Below are 21,151 nucleotides of genomic sequence, written 5' to 3'. Positions count from 1 at the left end.
CATTATAAACCCTCAACTTATAAACCGTTAACATATGTCATCCTCCGTCACGGTTTTTTAAACGGAGGGTAACATATGTTAACGGAACTAAAGTTGAGGGTTTATTTCACAGGATTTTTAGTTGAGGGTTTTTTTTACGATTCATCTTTAGTTGAGGGGTTTAATTACTAAAAACCCTATTCTTAATGTTGCGTAATCAAATCAGATACATAAGAATGTATTTGGTTACTAAGTACATGAATTTTGTTCACTTTATTTTTTAGTTAGTTATAACTTATTGATCAACCAAAAAAAATATATATATAAAAAAATAGAAATCTCATTTGATTATAATGATGAGATCATCATGAGATCGACCAGAAAACAATACTGAATACGCTAACTAATAAGGTACGTCCTTGGTCCTGGTTAAGTTACTCTGAACAAAAAGGTAACCTCCAGACAGTATTACGTACGCCAAAATTTGTACTTCTCCATAGGAACAGAAGTAATGGATGTATACATTGTCCTATAAATTTTAAAGCTACTGCTTCTGTTCTTATGGAGATTAGAGATTACCTTTTGGGTTTTTGAGCCAAAATCATCTTAATTTAAACTTATAAGTGTGGGTTAAATGAATTCATATAGTGGCTTAAGAATCTATTGCTTTGGATTCATTTCAATGAACAAGCATATAAGCGTCATAAGTTCAGTCTGGTTTCGTCTAGTGACAGTGCATGAAAGAAAACGTTCTCTAAATCCTTAACGTGACGTTACATTGCATTGCTCGTAAGAGATAATTAATTTTTTTATGATAATTACGTTTATTAGTTACTATTTGCACCCAAAAAAAGTTTACTAGCTACTATTTAAGTTATGTTGTGTTATGCTTTGGGAAATACGAGCATTGTAGCAAAATACAGTCAGGTTTTAGCTTGCGTGAGCGTATAATTTCTTTTCTCTTTTGTCTTTTAGCAAATATTGAAGGTCCAATTATGTGTGTACGTATATAATAATACACAAATTATACTGGATTATATATATATGTGCCGTGTACATGTACGTATTTTAAAGCATATAAAAGAGCTAACGTCCGTATTTATAATTTCTGGTGTTCGTTTGCGCATTAGAGAGAAAATTACTATAGGGATTAGGATAATTTACTTTGTCATTTTATTATTCTGAGGAAGAAAAAAATTGAGGTCATCTTAATTTTAGCATTAATTATTTTGGAAACCTCTTTCTTTGTGAATTACAAAAGATACATTCTTGTGATGAAAGGTATATGTAGCTTCAAACTTCAAAGCTTACTATTTTTGGATCCAAATTTAAAGCTTATTAATTTATTTCAGCACATATATATATATACAAGTCTTTGTCGAATACATAGTGAAAAATGAAAATAGTTGGATTGTACTTGTAACGGTCCTCTTATGTTAAAACTAGATTAACCTCCATGATCAAAAGCGGTATATATGTATGATGGGGCTCTTCTGTTAAAACACGTTTTTTGTAAGTACAGTTTATTTATTCGTTTAACAAAATAAATATTTACTTTCGGGATGCTAAACGTTTGATTAAATTTCAGGATGCTATATATATGTTTTAAGTACATCTTCTGAACTCTGATGTCAGCAAAATCTTATATACCATTAAGCCACGTACAAAACTTTACGTACAAATATCAAGAAAAATTAATAGCTAGAGAAGGTTAGGGTTTGGAGGGTCTCGTGGGCTTGTGATCTCAAACAAAATAGTTTGCGTGTCCTGGTGTGCTTAGAACTAGATTTATACCAATAATGAACAACCATATCGAGACTTGGTTAAATTTAGTTGTGTACCTAAATACCTAATAGTTCAGATGTGTCATTAGTCACCAGTAATCCATACTATTGTATATAGAACTGTCTGCCCGATCATATATAGTTGGGTCAACGTAACATTATAAATTATATTTTACAAATTATATTTTAAAAATTTAAATAATTATACTAATAGCGCATAAACATACACGATTCACAAGTCCCATATAATGTGTTACTCAACATAAGTTATTCCATGACAAATAAGGACATGTTTGCTTGCGGAAACCTACTCAAGATAGTGGTTCGAACTGCGTTCCACGGAAGTTCGATCAAACAGCGATGCAAAACTTTATATGAAAATAGTAGAATAACAAAAAAAACAAAAATAGTTAACTCCTGATCATATATAATTCCTTTTTTATACCAAAATTCAAAACCAACAACGAGAAGTCGAGAACTATAGTAAGATTGTAAAAATCAGAGTGAAATGTAAATAGAAAATATGCGTCAATGACATTTATCTGAGAGTTATAGTCTATTCCCTATTTGAATATTTAGCTTTTATCCTGAATTATTCTTTTGGATGCTTTACATTGTCAACATGAATTAGTTGCAGCAACTTTTATCCCACACATTGCTTCACAAACTTAAACATCTTCTTCTCCTCCTCCTCGTTCTTTCTTCTAGCTTTTACCAAGGGCATTTTCGTTATATTGTTCTTTGATAGGATTAAATCATTAAAGTCAAAAGGACATGTCATGAAAGCTATGTAAGATCTCTTTGTTCCGACAAGACACAAGACAAAGACGAAAGCCTCTTCCATGTTTCTATATATAAATCAAAGAACAAAGCAGTTACCCTCATTAACCAAGCCTTCCCCATTCTTCTCCCTTTTTTCAAATTTCTTTCATTCTTACAGGTATTTTACATACACATATATATACATACTAATACTTACTTGAAGGTCTCCTATGTAATCATAAATCCTATTTTTTTAATTATAAAAAGTGTGTTTACTAACTTGATATACTACAAAGGAGATTATATTTTTTAAAGAAAATTTATTTGTTAACAACATTATAATTTTAATGTATATTAAGTCTACTCGTTGGTTATCTAATTGATGTCAAAATGCTTTTCATTTTACATATAATACAAGCTATAGTAAAATGGGAAGATCACCGTGTTGCGATGAGAGTGGGCTAAAGAAAGGGCCATGGACGCCAGAAGAAGATCACAAACTGATAAATCACATACGAAAGCACGGTCATGGAAGCTGGAGAGCTCTTCCAAAGCAAGCCGGTTTAAACCGGTGTGGGAAGAGTTGCAGATTGAGATGGACTAACTACTTGAGACCAGACATCAAAAGAGGAAACTTCACTGCTGAGGAAGACCAAACCATCATCAACCTTCATTCTCTTCTTGGAAACAAGTAACTATATTTAATTTTCTCAAAAAGAAAGACAAGTGATTTTTTTAAGTTCATATTTTAATTGATTTAATTATCATATATGAGATGAAGAGCAAAAATGACAGAAATATATCAAAATTTCTATACCAAACAAGTTAGAAGATTTCTATACGAAACGAATTTTACCAAATGTGTTGTATACGTTTTTCTTCGAGAAATTTGTGTGTTAATACGTTTTTTGTTTGTTTAATTATGAGTATTTTTTATTTTGGCTAAACTTATTATGTTTTGCAAGTTCATATGAAAATAAATGAAAAGAAAGAAAGAAGAACTTTAATATGGTAGTGTGGATACTATATATTCTTCTAACGTCTCTTTTATTATATATGAATTATAATAAAATAGAATTTAATATATGTTTTGCTAAATAATTAACTAATTTTAATATTTTAATGCTTTAAAAAATCTTAATCTATTTGTCCATACTATATAGTGTAAAGGTGTATGTTTTATATACGTATATATGCGCTAGTACACTGTTTTGGTTAGTTGCGGTATAAAATCATACATTTGTAAACCTACTACACTGGGTTTTTGTAGGTGCATGCATACGTATAAGGCTTAACTAACCCACCAAATAATTATATCATGACTAAACTAATTTATATTTTTATTTTACCAAAAAACTAATTTATTTTTTACACATGTCTTGAAGGTGGTCGTCCATAGCTGGTCATCTTCCAGGAAGAACAGATAACGAAATAAAAAATTATTGGAACACGCATATTAGAAAGAAACTTCTTCAGATGGGGATCGATCCGGTGACCCACAGGCCAAGAACCGACCATCTAAACGTTCTAGCCGCTTTACCGCAACTTCTAGCCGCCGCAAATTTCAATAACCTCTTGACTCTAAATCAAAACATACAATTGGATGCAACAAGTGTTGCAAAAGCCCAATTGTTACATAGTATGATTCAAGTCCTCAACAACAACAACAACACTACCCCTTCTTCTTCCTTTAACATTCATCACACCAACAATAACATCTTTAGTCAATCTTCTTTCTTAGAGAAAAGACCAAATATAAGTGAAAATCTCTATGATCCAGCCCAAAGCCTCTCTCACATTGACCACCAGCCTTTAGATTCGTTTTCTAGGCTGCCTGGATTATTTCCTCATCAAAATGATCAAGATATGATTCCTCCAATGATTTCGGCCTCTTCTGATGAGTCTAAGCAAACCCAAATGATGATCAAGAACAAGGAGATTTTAAAGCATAGTGATCAAACTTCAAACCCTTCATCGACCTCAACGTTCACACAAGACCATCAGCCATGGTGTGACATAATTGATGATGAAGCAAGCGATTCTTTTTGGAAAGAAATCATAGAGTAAGTTAGATAACCTAAACATTTGCACACACATATATTTGATATAATTACTGAATGTCGAGGAGTTATTAACAGTGTTTTTTTTTTGCAGGCAAACTTGTTCAGAGCCTTGGCCATTCCGTGAATAGAAACGAGAGAAACACACTAGCATATTAATTTCTGTGGATATATATTTACATAATATATTGTTGTTTGTTAATTAACTTTCAGACATGTCTTAAATTTTCTTTCTTATTTTTTCGACCATGTATACATAACATTGATACTGTACAAAACTGATTATCATACGTTTGTATTATTTTCTGTAATTTTTTTGGGAAATATGTATAGTACTAATTCACAATGTATACGAGCTTACACCTCTAAATTAGATAAATTAATTCATGATTGAAATGGCCATCAAGATAATGTTTGTTGATTTAAATTAGAGATCAATTTTTCTTTTATTTCTCTCAGTTTCAAATTTAGTTGGGGATGGTTAAGAAGAAGTGAACTAATAAAGCCTTGAAAGTGACACCAACCTAGTTTTATTTGACTTTAAGAGGAGACAAAGGAGATGTACAAGTATTATAAATAGATGGTAACATATAAACATCATTGTACATCTCACATCGTGGCCACATCATGAATTTCAAAAATGTACGTATATACAAAACATATTTCATTTCAATTCTCGAGTGATTAGGCGCGACACACAAATACAAATACTATTAGCGCGTTCAATGAGGATACTGCGAAACTAATCGAAGGAAATGAATTATATTGATAACACAAAAATCACAATGAATTAAACTAATTTGCATATAGTCATCATATCTGAAAATTTGAAATCTATCGTATTTAGTATTTACATATAGATTTTTTAGCACTGAGGGGCTCTTTTCGTTTAACAGAGACAATCAAGGTTAATTTCTTTTTGGTTTAAAAATAAATAAATTCATTTTGGTTTTTATTTATATAATTAAGCAGAATTTATATAATTACACACGTTTATTTTGAGTCTGGTTCAGTTAAGAAAATATGATTTGCATCAACCAATGTATCACATTTCCGATATAGCTGCCTCTGCTTTTTATTGGGTAGGGTGGAATATTTTGGGATATATATTTGCAAGAACAAATGTTTAGTTTAAGTAAAAAACTTTATAGTCAAAGCAAAAGTTGACATTACAATACATAGTTCAAATTAAACACCAAGGTTATTCTTTGATAAAGATTGTGACAGGAGAGTCATAAACGGAGAAACGTGTAGTAATATACTAACACTAGCCTATTTGGCTAGTCGGTCGCGTTATTCTTTTTTTAATAATTAATTATTTCCAAAAATCGGCACTAAGATTTTGCTTGTGGATAACGATTTCGAGAAATATGAAATATTCAATCACACTCGTAAGAAACATTGTCGGGGACAAAAATAGAAACCGCACCAACAAAAGTAGACTACATCTGAAACACCCACACACACCATAAGTGAGATCGAGCAACCGAAACCTTTCGAACCAAGGCAATAAAAAAATAGTTTAATCTTATTATAATTTGACAAAGCAGACATTTTAAAACAATCAAAAGAAGAAAACATAGCCTCGGTTATGTTTCACTGTCCGAGTTTCATCCACTAAACTCCTCTGCTCATCTTGCATTGTGTTATGTGCGTAAAACAAATGTTCACCATCACAAACTCCTAAAGTTTCAAACGAATATATCACTTTGATGAATACCGCAGGCTTGGTTATTCCTTAGCTAAAGCAAACCTCCAGCTTGCAGTGCTCTCTGCTTCGAGCTCAGTATTCTCTTACAAATACAATGAATATATGTCTAATAATATAGTTGCTGAGACACCATTTACGTCCATAAAATGTTATTTAAAATTGAATTTGAACTAGATTTATTGAGATATAAATATTATATCATTTCTGTACTAAAATCATAATATATTATGTTAGATTCGGGTTTATTATGGACTTCCAATTCAAAACCAATTGGCAATTAGTGGATTGGCCCTAACCCTTTATATATTACTTAATGTCCCATTGATTTTCTAATGTGGGATACATATCCCTTAATACCCCTCCTCGAGATGATGGCTCCTATCGGCCAGAAATCTCGGAACTTTAAGACAATTATACTCGGTCGAGCGAGTCAATTACGACATATATATCCGGTCGGGTAGGGTTAATATTAATTAGGGGTTTAACTTATTAGGATCTGGGCTCTGATACCATGTTAGATTCAGGTTTATTATGGGCTTGCAACTCAAAACCAATTGGCAATTAGTAGATTGGCCCTAACTCTTTATATATTACTTAATGTCTCATTGATTTTCCAATGTGGTATACATATTCCTAAAAATCGAGATGATGGCTCTTATCAGCCAGAAATCTGAGAAACTTTTTTTAAGACAGTTAATGAGATAACTATGTCTGATATAAAATAATATTAACAATGAGCCAGAAATCTCGAAATCTCATATGATTTAATTATAAAATAACAATGAGATAACTATGTCTGAAACGATCCCTTATTTAATGTAAGTTCAAAATAGATTTTGACATTTTCTCTTCCGCGGAATGGTTTATCACCACCTTTTTTTTTTCAAAATAGACTTTCTAACCTCTTATCCATTGACCGGTTTAACCGTTTAAAACATCCCATGTATGCTGTTTTTCTTTTGGCCAAATCATCCCATGTATCTAACAGAAGGAATCAAGAAGTGGTTGATTCCATGTGAATTGAATGCTCCGCCAGTAACCGGGTCAACCCGATTTTTTCCAGTAAAACCTAGAAAAGCTCCCGATCCGAAAACCCCACTTGGTTGCAGGGTCCTCTATATACACTGAAGAGCTGTGGTTTCCTTCGACGTTATAAGGTGGCTCAGATTTGAACAAGGATTCGGTTAAAGCTGGATTGGCGGTGACGTCGGGTAAACCGGTGGCTAGCTTAATAACCAATGCATCCGCTCCTATTTCACCACTTGGTGGTTGATAGGTCATGCCATGTAGACCTTTGTTGGCAATGTGGAAAGGCCAAGCGCACTCAGCACTCTCCGGGACATTGCAACTCCGGGTAGCTCACTACTACGTACGGTTGTTGTTTCCTTTGACCTGCATGGCATTTACGTTACCACGTCAAATTGTTTTATTATTTTTTTTAGATAATAATCTTTTTGGTAAAATAATAATCTCTGAAAACAGATCAATTTTCCAATATAATGCGATTAACAAGGAGAAACTCAAACCTTTAATACTACCATTGATGGTAAGGGCGTAAGTTTCGTTACAAATCCCTAATCCGTGAGCCCTCTCTTTCTGGACCGGTGTGAATTGTCCATACCAGAGTAAAGAGAGATTTAAGGTTCCGTTTTGGGATTTGCGGAGAGGACTCACGAGATAAATTAAGAGAGAGGCACGAAGAGGAGGAATGTAATGACGGACAAGACGACGTCATTGCCACCACATTGAGAAAAATTTCTTTCTTTTGGCCTTGCATGGTTTTTTTTGGGAGAAAGTATACAATATTTATTCTTCAAGCTATTTTTTTTACATCAAAAGGGTGGGTAGATTTTTTCTTCTGTATAATCGCATATGAAGCAAACTAGCTATTTTTCAATAAATCTAACTATTTTAAGATGGGTGGTAAAAAAATCTAGGAACCTCTCCAATACTCTAAGAGCAACATTATCGGGCTTCTAAGCCTCGATGCTTAGCCCAATTCGAGTTAAAATTTAAATCAAAAATGGGGAATATTAATAGAATCGTTTTTTAGGTAAGAAGTTTGTGGGCGCAGTGCTTGTGTCACGTGGCAAGCGGTAATAGGAAGTTGGAAGCGGTAGAGAGAAGGAGGTCGTTCCGTCTCGATCCATTTTCTTCGTCTCCCTCTTCTCTCTCTCTCTCTCTGTCTCTGGAGAAGGCGATTTCTCGACCAGTGAAGCGGCGTCGCTTACCACACCGATCGAAAGCTCAAACCCCGCATCGAATCTTCAGCAGGTTCGTCCTTCTTCTCTGATGGGTTTTTTTTGGTTTCATAATCAGTGAGATTGTCGATCTAATCTTTTTTTTGGTTTGATGGCTTTTTGCATGCGTGGTGATTGATCTCGGTGTGCATAGTCTCACTAATCTCTCTCACTCGACGGTAGATTTCGGAGGCCGTCATCTATTCTCACCCAATCCAGAAGGATCTCGCCGTCGTCCTCCGAATCGAAACGCTACAAGGTTTGTCTTCTATCTCTGTTAATATTCTATGTCTGTTCTAGCGAAAGATTTAGAGGAATCATATAAACTAATTGATTGGTTTGTCACTGACTGTTTGGTTGTATAGTTCGTGTGTATAGTTTCTGAATGTTTGATTGTATAGTTTCTGATGGTTTTGTTGGCGAGGAATGTGATTGTGAACTGATCTGTGGTTGCTTGTTGTGTATTTTAGATTAAATTTTGGATTTTATACTCGATTGAGCTGTGGTTGTTTGACAATTTGATTGTATACTTGATTGATTAGTGAATTCGACAATGAAAACAAATAAGAAATTAAACTAAGTAGGTGTGGACATTTAAGGAAGACGTTGTAGTGATTGTTGAGGTTAGTTTGGTTTTGTAGTTATTAGTTTCGAACTCATAAGCCGTCTGTAACGAGAGCGTCTTATTTGTTTAAGTAGGTGTGGACATTTAAGGAAGACGTTGTAGTGAGTGTTGTTATGCTTGTAACGAGTATAAGTTTGGCTCTTTGTCAGTGGACTGTATTTGGTTTCTAACCAAATGAAAATCATATTTAGTTACTTGATTGCTTTGATGGTTGTTATGGTTGTAATAACTATTGATTAGACCCTAGTAGTTGATTGTTAGGTCTTTATTTAAAGCTCTTTGATGGTTGTTATCCTTGTCTTTATGATATCTAGTTCTCTTATTTCTTTATATAATCCGCAACAAGCTTTACTTCTTGTTGTGGTTATCTCTTTCTCTCTTATCTCTCCCTCTTGTTTCTCTCTTGTTTCTATCTTGTTCCTCTCTTGTTTCTCTCCGGTTTCTCTCTCTTTCTTTGATAATCCTCTTAGTCAGCTCGATAATGGATCCAGTGAATCCATATAGTGACTCCCCTAGCTATAGCTATCTTCTCCACAGTCAAGACTTCCAGTATGGAAGTTTTCCTTCGAGTCAAAACTTTGGAAGAGGATCCGAGATACCTCCTTTTAGTTCACAACAACCCGACGCTCCAGCTTCACGTGAAGACCCACCAGTTGGCTCTAGGGAGAGAAGGCAATGGACTCCAGCTGATGACGAGGTTGTAATAAGTGCGTGGCTCAACACATCTAAGGATGCAGTTGTTGGAAACGAACAAAAATCCGGGACGTTCTGGAAACGTGTTGCTGAGTACTATGCATCAACCCCACATGCTAAAGAGAGTGGTGAACCTAGAGAGTGGCTCCATCTTAAGCAGAGGTGGCAAAAGATTAATGACTACACCAACAAATTTTGTGGTGCATACGCGGCAGCAGAGAGACATATCAGTTCTGGTCAGAGCGACACTGATGTCCTCAAGGTGGCTCATGATATTTACTTCGCTGATCACAAGAGAAAATTCAATCTGGAGCATGCGTGGTGTGTGTTAAGGTTTGAGCAGAAGTGGCTCAGCCTTAACACTCCTAAACCTAGTGGGAGTTCAAAGCGAAACGCTGGAGAGTTTGGTTCGCAAACATCTAACACTACTGTTGGTGATGAAGAGGTGCGTCCAGAGGGTAGCAAGGCAGCTAAAGCTAGAAAGAATAATACTCAAGGAATAAAATCTATGGCTGATTTTACGACTGTCATGGAGTTGAAGAAGGATGATCTCCTGCTGAAGGAGAGATTGTCAAAGCTTGCCATTCTGGACACACTCCTAGCCAAGCCAGGACCACTAAGCGAGCCTGAGGAAGTTGTGAAGAACAAGCTGCTCGCTCTGTATTTCTGAAAATGTTATCGCATTTATTATGTATCTGTTTCTTGAATTCTGTTTTTAAATTCTGTTTTTTCTGCTTCCATGTCTAATGTATTTCTGCTTCGGAGTAATGAAAATGTTTCCTTAAATTATTGTTTGGTGATGACTTGTGTTATGTATAATGTACTAATGAAATAAATGTTTTTGCAGGTTTATTTAAAATGGGGATATATAGTTACAGCCAACCTTCAGATTCTGCAGAGTATGGTGGAGAGACATCTGAGTACAGCGAGACGGAAGACCTCATCCGTCGTGACCAGGAAGAGTTGAGCTTGCAATATGGTGACACGGCTCAGTACCCTCCGCAGTACCCTCCACAACCGGAGGTGGAGTTTGGATTCCCCCAGGTTTGCTACTGTGGTGGTGCACCAAAGTTAGCTACATCATATACTAGGCTTGATCCAGGGAGGAGATACTACACCTGCGAGCACATGGATGATGGAGAATGCCATGTGTGGAAATGGTGGGACGTCGCAGTCATGGAGGAGATGAGGGCGAGGGATAAACATGTTCTTCAGTTGGAGGAAAAGGTAGACAATCTGAACCTTCTGAGTGACTATGAGACAGATGAGAAGGTGCTTAGGCTAGAGCAGTTAGTTTGTGACTTGGCAAAGAAGGAATCTAGTTTTATAAATGGCTTTGAGGTATTCATTGGTGTAATGCTCATCGTTTTAGTTGTACTAGGGTTGGTGATCGGATTGAAGTGATTCGTCATTGGTGCATTGAGAACGTGATAATGCTCATCCTTTTAGTTTCAAGCGTAGTGAACTTTTAATTATAAAGACTAATGTAATGAAGGATGTATCTCTACTGTGAACTTTAAAGTCAGAGTTTTAATTATAAAGACTAATGTTGTAACAAACATCCCTTCTCACCATAAATTGTTGGTCCGTGAAACTTTAAAACAAAAACGTTTCCCTCCTAAAGAAACATTGTTGGTCTGTGATACTTGAAAACAAAACATATTTTCTCACAAACAAACATTGATGTGTAAGACTCACGAGCGTTTGTTTTTTATTGCCACAACAAAACAATATAGAATCACAAGTTGTATAATTTAAATCACACTAGTATCACAAGATACACTTATTTCATTCTATAAATATGATAGATCGTTGGAAATTTTAAGACATCCCTCTTCTTATACCAAATCTTCTTCTCTATCATAAATTTTAAATTTTTTTTTTTCAAAAATCAAATGGCATCTTCTTCTCATTATCACTACCACATAAATGATGATGATGAAATCGATTCCATGTTAGATGATTATGCTGAAACCTTTGAGCTTATTCCAGAACCAAAAGAGCGAAAGAAACGTATTTTTATCGAGAGGCACCGAGAAGAAGGCCACCAAATGCTCTGGGATGATTACTTTAGCGAGACTCCAACTTACACGCCCCAATTATTCCGGAGACGGTTTCGAATGAACAAATCATTGTTCCTGCGTATTGTGCATCGTCTCTCTACGGAAATACCGTATTTTAAACCAAGAGAAGATTGTACCGGCCGGTCTAGTCTAACACCGCTACAAAAATGTACTGCAGCAATTCGACAGTTGGCATATGGCGGTGCAGCTGATTCACTTGATGAGTATGTCCGACTTGCTGAAACGACAGCTCGGAAATGTTTGCACAATTTTACGAAAGGTATAATCAGCTTGTTTGGTGATGAATACTTACGACGTCCCACACAAGAGGATCTGCAAAGACTACTCTATATTGGAGAACAACGTGGGTTCCCGGGGATGATTGGAAGCATCGACTGTATGCATTGGGAGTGGAAGAATTGCCCCACGGCTTGGAAAGGAATGTATTCACGAGGAACCGAAAAACCAACTATTGTTTTGGAGGCCGTAGCTTCAAGTGACCTCTGGATATGGCATGCGTTTTTTGGAGCTCCAGGTACTATGAACGATCTTAATATTCTTGATCGATCACCCGTTTTTGATGACATTATTAACGGAATTGCGCCAGAAGTGAACTTCTATGTTAATGGTAATCCATACCATTTGGCATATTATCTCACTGATGGTATTTATCCTAAATGGGCGACTTTTATTCAATCTATCCGACTTCCACAAAGTGAGAAACATTCATTATTTGCTAAAACCCAAGAAGCTGTTCGAAAAGATGTGGAGCGTGCCTTCGGAGTTCTGCAAGCTAGATTTGCCGTAGTGAAAAATCCATCCAAATTATGGGATAAAGACAAAATATCAAATATTATGAAAGCATGCATCATACTCCATAATATGATTGTCGAGGATGAAAGATCAACATACTCTCAGTATAATGTGAGAGAATTCCAAGAAAGCGAGGAAGAGGATACATTCACCGTTACTCCAAATTCAAATCTCGGCACTGCAATGGATCGTCGATCGAGCGTTCGTAACAGGCAAGCCCATGAACAATTAAAATTCGATTTGATTGAAAATATTTGGGCTAAATTTCGACATTTTCCAAATAACCAGTGATTTTTATGTTTCTATGAATTGAATAAAATGTGTGTTTTATGAATTTTTTTTTTTTATGTATGGAATGTATTAAAATGTTTGTAATTTTAATTAAATGAAATTTATTTCCTCTTTTTAATGTATTGAATATAAATGGATATATCTTAATTATTACTTATTAATTAAATAAATATTTTATACTTAAGAACCTTCCAAAAGTTCCATTGATAATGTTGTATTTTATTGAAGTATCTTAGAAAACTTCTTAGACTAAAAATAGTAATTAAAAATTCTAAGATGTTTGCTAAGAGTTTTCATTGATAATGTTGCTCTAATAACACGTAATGATGATGACTTGATGAGCATATACAACCGAACGAGATAACTGGATCCGGCCCGTTGACTTAATCGGATCCTGGTAGATCTTGCCAACCTAGATCTGCGTGGGTTTGAGTTTTGATTGGGTAAATTTGCTTCGCGAGAAGGAATCCGGGAACGAGTTTCGAGTTTCCAGCAAAGTGAAAAAGGTAACTTTGCCCCCTCCTCTGCCTCTAGAGCCTTTCTCGAGTGAAGCGAAGCATCCCTGCTCACGTGCCTGTTTGTAGCAGACAAACACACATGCCTCTTTTACAAGAAGCTATGTTATGTAATGAAAACATTCGATAGGAGACAACTATACGATTATATAATACTATAAAGCAAGTCTTAGGAAATTATACGATTTTTGTGGTTATTTGTTACCGATCTTTCTTATACACATCAACTGAAAAGTCCTTTGCTCACTCAAATACTAATAAATTGGACTAATTAAAGTCATAATGATGTACCAATATTTGATGAGATGATAATTCTCATTTCTTGTTTTCTATTTTATTTACTGTTAATTCAGTTTAGTTAGTCAAGTACAATATTACACAGACTTTTTTCTTCTTCCTAAATTATAGTAGTATTTAAATATCTAAAAATATCTAAATATTTTTTGTAAAAATAGTAGTATTGGCCTTTCAGAGCGGTAAGCACTGGCAGAGCAAAACGCGAATATAACCGCGACAAGATTCCAATAATTCAACGCGAAGTCTAAAATGCCATGTAAGAAAAAGCTTAGGGCCAGATACCTTCTTAGGAAGAAAAAAAGACCAGGTACGTTAATGAATATAAAAAAGGCCCAAGTACGTTTATCTCAGTGGCCCACGTGTATTTCTTATCTAAAAGTAATTCCTTTAATAAAAAAAATACAAATCGGACGGTTTGGAGAGAATCAAATCAACGGTTTAAAACGCGTCTCCCTGAGAAACTCCACCGCTTTCTGGAATAAGAAAGTTTATAAATAAAAGAAGCAGAGGAATAGCTTTTTGCAGACATCCTCTCTCTCTCTCTCTTACTCGATAAAGATAACATCATCTTTTGAAATGGGATCGATCAGCGAATCTGCACCTACGGCGAACTCTTCTACGACGGTGGTGATGAGCTCTATTCCGCCGTTTCTGAGCAAGACTTACGACATGGTTGACGATCCATCGACTGATGAGGTGGTGTCTTGGAGCAGCGGGAGCAACAGCTTCGTTGTCTGGAACGTGCCTGAGTTCTCTAAACAGTTCCTACCGAAGTACTTCAAGCACAACAACTTCTCCAGCTTTGTCAGACAGCTCAACACTTATGTAAGCTTCTATCCATTGTCTTTTTTTTTTTGAATTTAATTATCTGATTATTGACCAGTTTTTTTTTTTTTTTTAAGTTTGTTTTTGTGCTTCATTTTCTCGCTTGTTTTGATTTTGGTGTATGAATAAGTGATTGTAGTCTCTCATCTCTGGGTTTTAGGAAGTGTAAGCAATGTTATTCTTAGCTTTCTTCGGAACAGGAAGAATATAGTTTGAGAAGTCAACTCCTATGATTGTTTAGAATAATATGCTGATTCTTGTTCCTAAATAGCTTTTGATGCTAATTATTCACCTTTAGTTGGTTATGCTATGTTTCTATTTAGTTTCACTAACTGTGTGACTTTGTTAAGGAGTAGATACCATATTCTACATGTATGGTTTGTCCTTGTTTTGGAGATATCCTTCACTAGTTTAGTGCAGACATATATTTAGTTTTGTTTTCTAATAGTCTCTGAGCTGCATCTGTGTCCTGTGAGGCTGGAATAAAAATTTATCATTCCGTTTTACAAATAAATTGTGTTAAGTCCAGTAAAAAGTTGAAGATACTACTCTTACATAGCTTTCTTTCTTGTTCTTCTTTTCTCCCTTACTTACCAAAAGGATCACACGAACTTTGCAGGCTTATTCGGACATGTGCTCATATATTTTATCTGAAGATTTGGTTGCCTCAGCAGTTCCATTTCTGTTCTTAAGTCACAAAACAAAATTTCTAATCAGTTGTCTCACGTTAGCTTTCCATTCATTTGTATTTTTACCTTCCAGGTACATGCCAATATACTTAAGAACTATTAGTTTCCTTGAGCCATGGTACTGTAGTTAGACACAGTGGATAGTTTTTTTTTCATATTATTTAAGTATTTTTTTTTTTTAATGAACATATTATTTAAGTATTTGATGGTCTTTATGTTTATACTTTGTTCTTTGCTGCCTTCCTATCTCAATGGAATCCAAGTAACTCCTTGTGGTTAATCAATGTTCCATTATTTTCTTTCAGGGTTTCAGAAAAGTTGATCCAGACCGCTGGGAATTCGCAAACGAGGGATTTTTAAAAGGCCAAAAACAATTACTAAAGAGCATTATCCGTCGCAAACCCACTCAGGTGCAGCCTCCACAGCAGCCTCAAGTCCAACACTCATCCGTCGGCGCCTGCGTCGAAGTGGGCAAGTTCGGACTCGAAGAAGAAGTCGAAAGACTCCAGCGTGACAAGAACGTCCTCATGCAAGAACTCGTTCGGTTAAGGCAACAACAGCAAGTCACAGAACATCATCTCCAGCACGTGGGGCAGAAAGTCCACGTGATGGAGCAGAGGCAGCAGCAAATGATGTCTTTCCTAGCAAAGGCTGTTCAGAGTCCAGGCTTCTTAAACCAGTTCTCACAGCAGAGTAATAATGAGGGGAACCAGCACATCTCTGAGAGCAACAAGAAGAGGAGGCTACCCGTTGAGGATCAGAAGAATAGTGGTGGTAGTAGCCAGGGGCTTAACGGTCTTAGCCGCCAGATTGTGAGGTACCAGTCATCGATGAACGAGTCAGCAAACAGTATGCTTCAGCAGATACACAATATGGGTAACACGCATACTAACAATCACGGTAGCTTTCTTTTGGGAGATGTTCCGAATCCTAACCTTTCAGACAACGGAAGCTCCTCAAACGGACCATCCGGAGTTGTTGCATTCACTGATGTTTCATCTAATACAACAAACCAAGTCTTGGAGACCAATTTGCCTTATCCTCAACCTCAAGCTGATCTGTTAGCTCCAAAGCAAGGAGCAGAAGGAGGTTCTGGGAGCCCAAGTCCGGATCTAGTTGGAGGCGAGAGGGATACTGGAGAGTGTCTGGATCCAATAATGGCTGTTTTGGATGGCTCAATGATGTTGGAAACCAATGAGTTGCTTCCTGGAGTACAAGACTCATTGTGGGAACAGTTCTTTGGTGAGAGCTCAGGGATTGGGGACTCGGACGAACTAGTCTCAGGGTCGGTGGATAATGAGTTGATAATGGAGCAGCTGGAGTTACAACCCAACCTGAGGAATGTGTTGAGCAACAATCAACAAATGAACCATCTTACTGAACAGATGGGACTTCTCACATCAGATGCTCTCAGGAAATGAATTCGCCATAATCTTTACTCAAGAGGTAATAAGCCCAATCTTTCGTCATTGATGAGTTTATAATATCAACACACACTTTTCAGAATCTTTGTGCAAAAAACTTGACTTTTTCTCGCAGATGTAGAAGATGGGTTGAGATTGCAGCAACAAAGGGATAATGGCCAAAGGAAGTGGTGTTGTTATGTATCTATGTATCAAAACTTGTGTTACTCTCATTCTTGACGTTGTGTAATATAATAAGAGAAAAGAGAAATAATGGCCTTAATGATTTTTTGCGTTATATAGTATAAATTCTATAAATTAATATTCAATAATATTTTTTTTATGAAAGTATATAGTTCAGATGTAAACATATATTATAATTAATAATTATAAAATTTATATAGATATAAATAATATATTATATAATTCACAGAGTGAAGTAAAAAAATATAGTAGTTACACTTACGGTAATTATTGTTTGTATACCAAATAATCGAATAAAAATAACAAAAAATATATATTTATAAAATTTAATTGATACATATACCGTAAAAATATTATTTTATTTTATTTTATAAAAATATACATCAAATTTTTAAAAAATATTGTTTTTCTAAATAAATTAATAAAACATTACAATTCTAACATTATTAATTTATAAAGTTTTTACTGTATTTAGAAATAAGTTTCTACTCGTACAGTACTTTTCTTTGTCTCAAATCAACTACCTTCATTCACCATGAACATGAATCATGCTATATAGTACATTGATAGGGCTAGTTAATTGGAGATATACAAAAATAAAAAGTTCATAACAACTGAAAGTTTACGATAATAGATAAATCAATCAACTCTTTTCTTTTCAAAACATTTTTAGATAAATGTAGGCTTAAAACTCAAACTCCTCTATCTCATCAGTTTCCCACTGCTTATACTCATAGTTGCTATATGACGAATCTTTCCACACATCTAGACAAAATTGTGCAGTCCCAAAAACACACCTTAAAGTTTTCAAGCTTCTGAGTGCCGAGTTGTACAAGATGGGAATCCATCTTTACTCAAGAGGTAAATCCATCTTTATAATATCAACTCACTTTTCAGAATGTGCAAAAAAAAAATCGACTTGTTCTTGCAGATGTAGAAGATGAGTTAAGATTTTGTGGAGTCGCAGCAACAAAAAGGATATATAATGGCCAAAGGAAAGTGGTGTTAATGTATCTATGTATCAAACTTGTTTTCCTCTCATTCTCGTCATTGTGTAATGTAATATAATAAGAGAATTAATCGACTTAAGATTTTGGCCTTCTCAACTTGAGCATGAATCATACTATATATTTAGTACACTGATAGGGTAGTTATCATTTACAGAAGTAACAGAATAAAAGCATTGCGATATACAAATATGAAAAAGTTTATAACAACTGAAGTTTACAATAAATAGATAAAAATAAATCACCATTTTTAGATAAAGGTAGGTCTAAAACTCAAACTCCTTCATCTCATCAGTTCCCCACTGCTTATACCCAAAGTTGATATAATACTGAGGATGTAGCGGATGATTCCCCACATCTAGACAAATTGGGCACTCCGGACAACACAACTTAAAGTTTCAAGCTTTTGAATGCTAAGTATTATGGATTTATCCTCAGGTGACAGTCCTAATTCTGCTAACATCATACCATTGTTGTGTCGTTTTAAGAATATACAATGTGAGAGGTTAAGACTCTTGAGGTTATAAAGGCCGAAGATGAGCGACTTAACTGCTTCTACGGAGACATAAGTGCAGCGGAAGCTCAGACTCTTCAGGTTCGGAAGCTTACCAACAATTATATTGGCTAATTCTTGGTCCAATGTACAAGTGATTTTTATGGTGGTAAGATTCCTACAGTTTTCTGCAATGGCTTTGAACTCATGCTTCAGGTCGTCGTCATCTCTTGTAAATTTGGCAATGATCAAAGTTTGGAGATTCTTCCATTTACTAAAAGATGATGTAAATGAATTCAGATTTGAGTCTTCTGTATTGGTAACGCAAGTTTTCTGATGTTTGGCAACCTTCAAAAATAAAATCGAACTGATAAAAACAAATTCTCCAGTGAAACAATATAGACGAGTCTCGAGTATTCAAATGTTTATGAGTTAACCCGCACTACCCGTACTACCACGCTACCACTGTTTGCTTAAAATTAATAATTAATGGACATAGTTTTACCCGTTGGAAATGATCGCTAGATCCTGTTCTAGTACATTGGTATTAGCATTGAAGAAAAATTCAACCGGGGCTGCACGGCTGAATTTGTTGATTTCAGTCAAGATCTCCCTAAGGCTGTATAGATGTTTTCCTCCATTATTATTATCCAGATCCTGCAGATGTGGGTTAGAGGGGTTATCTAAAACAATCGAATCAAAATCGTTGAGTTTGATGGTGTTCCATATAGTTTTGTTGTGAGAGGCAAGGAACCAAGTGATGCACACTCGTGATGCTCCCATGATGACGTCCACCATGTCTAGCTTCTTGAAAATGTTGGCAAGCATGTCTTTATCCAATTTTTCCCATTTTGGTATATTCTCAAACCTCTCTTGACGCTCCATTAATTTCAATGGAAGATAATTCTAACCACTTCTCGTTATGTTTAGGATATTTATAGGGTATGAAGCTTATAGTGCTCAGATTTATAGCCATTTCAAATCAATAGATCATTAATGCATGAGATTGGTGATACCGTGATAGTAGATATGCTTAGATTGTGTATTTTTTGCAAATATTGTAATATATTTTGTTTCATTTTTAAAAGACATAATAGATGTTTTTTTTGTAAGAAGACATAATAGATGTTTGTATATAGTTATTTGATTTATAGCAATTTCAAATCAATAGATCACATTAATGCATGAGATTCTCGATAGTAAATATGCTCAGATTATGTATTGTTGCAAGTAATAATAATATATTTTTTCCTTTTATAAAAGATATGATAGATCTTTGTATATAGATATTTGATTTTGTTGGATGATATATATATTATATAAATGATTTAATAGGAACTGCTAAAAATCATATATAGATATATAATATTTATGATTTTAGTTTAATTTCCTTTGAAAGATAATCTTTCTTATCTTTTTGGCTACGATCAAATTATTTAAACAAATTTCTTATATACTACTAGTTTTTGGTAATGGGCTATCATCAGCCCAAACAAAATACATTATTAATTATTTTTATCTTCTGCCAGTAACTGGTTGAGCCCCCTAACTGACGATCATGCACTATCTAAGATCCGTCGTTGCCGTAGCGCGCACTCAACCTCCGAACTGTATTCTCTACATCGCCTGCTAAGCCTTACGTGGCGGGCTCGTCGAGGAAAATGCCTTCTCCGGATAAATACAGCTTAGCACGACAACACGACCGTTTTCTCTCCACCGAACACGCGTTGACTGGTTCTGTTTCTTATTATTACATCCGAAATCATTAATTATTTGATTTTTTAATAAATAAATTTAAATTTATTCCCTTTGCTCATAATTACAAATCAATCCAATAATCACATACCTGTCGTTGACTTGTCAAAAAGAGAAACATATCAATCTAAAGTCCCCGAGAGAATTAAAAAAAACAATGTTGTTCATCGAAACCAAAGCTTGACCGAGTTCGAAATGAGCCGCGACGACGGAGACAAGCCTTCTCCGGCACCAGGGAAGAAGCTAGGCGACGAGCAGCTAGCAGAGCTCCGAGAGATATTCCGATCATACGACCAGAACAACGACGGGAGTTTGACGGAGCTAGAGTTAGCCGCGCTTCTCAGATCCCTCGGTCTGAAGCCGAGCCAAGACCAGCTCGACACTCTCATCCACAAAGCGGACCGGAACAACAACGGAATCATCGAGTTCTCCGAGTTCGTCGCCCTCGTCGAGCCGGATCTCGTCAAGTGCCCTTACACGGAGGACCAGCTCAAAGCCATCTTCAAGATGTTCGACCGCGACGGGAACGGGTACATAACGGCGGCGGAGCTGGCGCACTCGATGGCGAAGCTGGGACACGCGTTGACGGCGGAGGAGTTGACGGGGATGATCAGGGAAGCTGATCGAGACGGTGACGGGTGTATTGATTTTCAAGAGTTCGTTCAGGCGATTACTTCAGCAGCGTTTGATAATGCTTGGGGATGAAGAAAGGTTTAATAATTTGGATTTTTTTTTGTTTTTTGAGATTGTTTCTTTGTTACTCCATCTTCTTGCATATTTTGATTTGAAAGTGTTTGTGTAGTAGTTTGTGAAGATACTGTTTCATATGTTCTCTGTGATGAAAATTTGATAGCTTGGAGAGAAAGCTACATCATTGTTTAGGGCAAAATACTATTTATTAGCTTTGCAGTTTGAGTCTGAATCAACCAATCGCTTTACCTA

General features: G+C 35.6%; 4 protein-coding genes across 7 annotated transcripts; 3 read left to right on the top strand and 1 right to left on the bottom strand.

Annotated features, from left to right (window-relative positions):
* The first annotated feature begins 263 nt into the window (after positions 1–263).
* On the top strand, positions 264–13,134 carry LOC103843907 (transcription factor MYB41). Of its 2 annotated transcripts, none has more exons than XM_009120691.3 (4): positions 264–2,703; positions 2,950–3,216; positions 3,911–4,588; positions 4,680–13,134. In XM_009120691.3, the coding sequence occupies exons 1-4, from the start codon at positions 2,606–2,608 to the stop codon at positions 4,714–4,716; spliced, it is 1,080 nt and encodes a 359-aa protein (XP_009118939.2). In that variant the 5' UTR covers positions 264–2,605; the 3' UTR covers positions 4,717–13,134. The 2 variants fall into 2 exon arrangements, with proteins under 2 accessions (XP_009118939.2, XP_009118932.2); XM_009120684.2 differs by having other exon boundaries at positions 267–2,703; positions 2,944–3,216.
* Positions 13,135–14,360: 1,226 nt separating this feature from the next.
* On the top strand, positions 14,361–18,027 carry LOC103843941 (heat stress transcription factor A-1e). Of its 3 annotated transcripts, none has more exons than XM_033274204.1 (3): positions 14,361–14,658; positions 15,653–16,793; positions 17,886–18,027. In XM_033274204.1, the coding sequence occupies exons 1-2, from the start codon at positions 14,410–14,412 to the stop codon at positions 16,766–16,768; spliced, it is 1,365 nt and encodes a 454-aa protein (XP_033130095.1). In that variant the 5' UTR covers positions 14,361–14,409; the 3' UTR covers positions 16,769–16,793; positions 17,886–18,027. The 3 variants fall into 3 exon arrangements, with proteins under 3 accessions (XP_033130095.1, XP_033130096.1, XP_009118959.1); XM_033274205.1 differs by having other exon boundaries at positions 17,816–18,025; XM_009120711.3 differs by lacking the exon at positions 17,886–18,027 and adding an exon at positions 16,887–17,098.
* Positions 18,028–18,145: 118 nt separating this feature from the next.
* On the bottom strand, positions 18,146–19,582 carry LOC117126422 (putative F-box protein At4g11580). Its single transcript, XM_033274245.1, has 2 exons — positions 18,960–19,582; positions 18,146–18,802 (listed from the first exon to the last, which is right to left on the bottom strand). The coding sequence occupies exons 1-2, from the start codon at positions 19,337–19,339 to the stop codon at positions 18,751–18,753; spliced, it is 432 nt and encodes a 143-aa protein (XP_033130136.1). The 5' UTR covers positions 19,340–19,582; the 3' UTR covers positions 18,146–18,750.
* A 238-nt stretch (positions 19,583–19,820) lies between these two features.
* On the top strand, positions 19,821–21,105 carry LOC103843962 (probable calcium-binding protein CML18). The gene has a single exon (XM_009120731.3). It carries the CDS (start codon positions 20,405–20,407, stop codon positions 20,912–20,914), a length of 510 nt encoding a protein of 169 aa, XP_009118979.1. The 5' UTR covers positions 19,821–20,404; the 3' UTR covers positions 20,915–21,105.
* The last annotated feature ends 46 nt before the right edge of the window (positions 21,106–21,151 follow it).

Source organism: Brassica rapa, chromosome A01 (assembly GCF_000309985.2).
Source record: "Brassica rapa cultivar Chiifu-401-42 chromosome A01, CAAS_Brap_v3.01, whole genome shotgun sequence".
Classification (NCBI taxonomy): domain Eukaryota; kingdom Viridiplantae; phylum Streptophyta; class Magnoliopsida; order Brassicales; family Brassicaceae; genus Brassica; species Brassica rapa.
Note: the sequence above shows the minus strand (reverse complement) of the source record. Positions and strands in the feature narration are given on the sequence as shown.

Bases quoted from the DNA above. Each gene is read 5' to 3' on its own strand.
- LOC103843941 (XM_033274204.1), top strand. From the start codon at position 14,410: ATGGGATCGATCAGCGAATCTGCACCTACGGCGAACTCTTCTACGACG. The intron at 14,659-15,652 runs GTAAGCTTCTAT...ATTTTCTTTCAG, and splicing joins TCAGACAGCTCAACACTTAT to GGTTTCAGAAAAGTTGATCC.
- LOC103843907 (XM_009120684.2), top strand. From the start codon at position 2,606: ATGTTTCTATATATAAATCAAAGAACAAAGCAGTTACCCTCATTAACC. The intron at 2,704-2,943 runs GTATTTTACATA...ATATAATACAAG, and splicing joins AATTTCTTTCATTCTTACAG to CTATAGTAAAATGGGAAGAT. The intron at 4,589-4,679 runs GTAAGTTAGATA...TTTTTTTTGCAG, and splicing joins TTTTGGAAAGAAATCATAGA to GCAAACTTGTTCAGAGCCTT.
- LOC103843962 (XM_009120731.3), top strand. From the start codon at position 20,405: ATGAGCCGCGACGACGGAGACAAGCCTTCTCCGGCACCAGGGAAGAAG.
- LOC117126422 (XM_033274245.1), bottom strand. From the start codon at position 19,339: ATGGAGCGTCAAGAGAGGTTTGAGAATATACCAAAATGGGAAAAATTG. The intron at 18,803-18,959 runs GTAAAACTATGT...TTATTTTTGAAG, and splicing joins CTAGCGATCATTTCCAACGG to GTTGCCAAACATCAGAAAAC.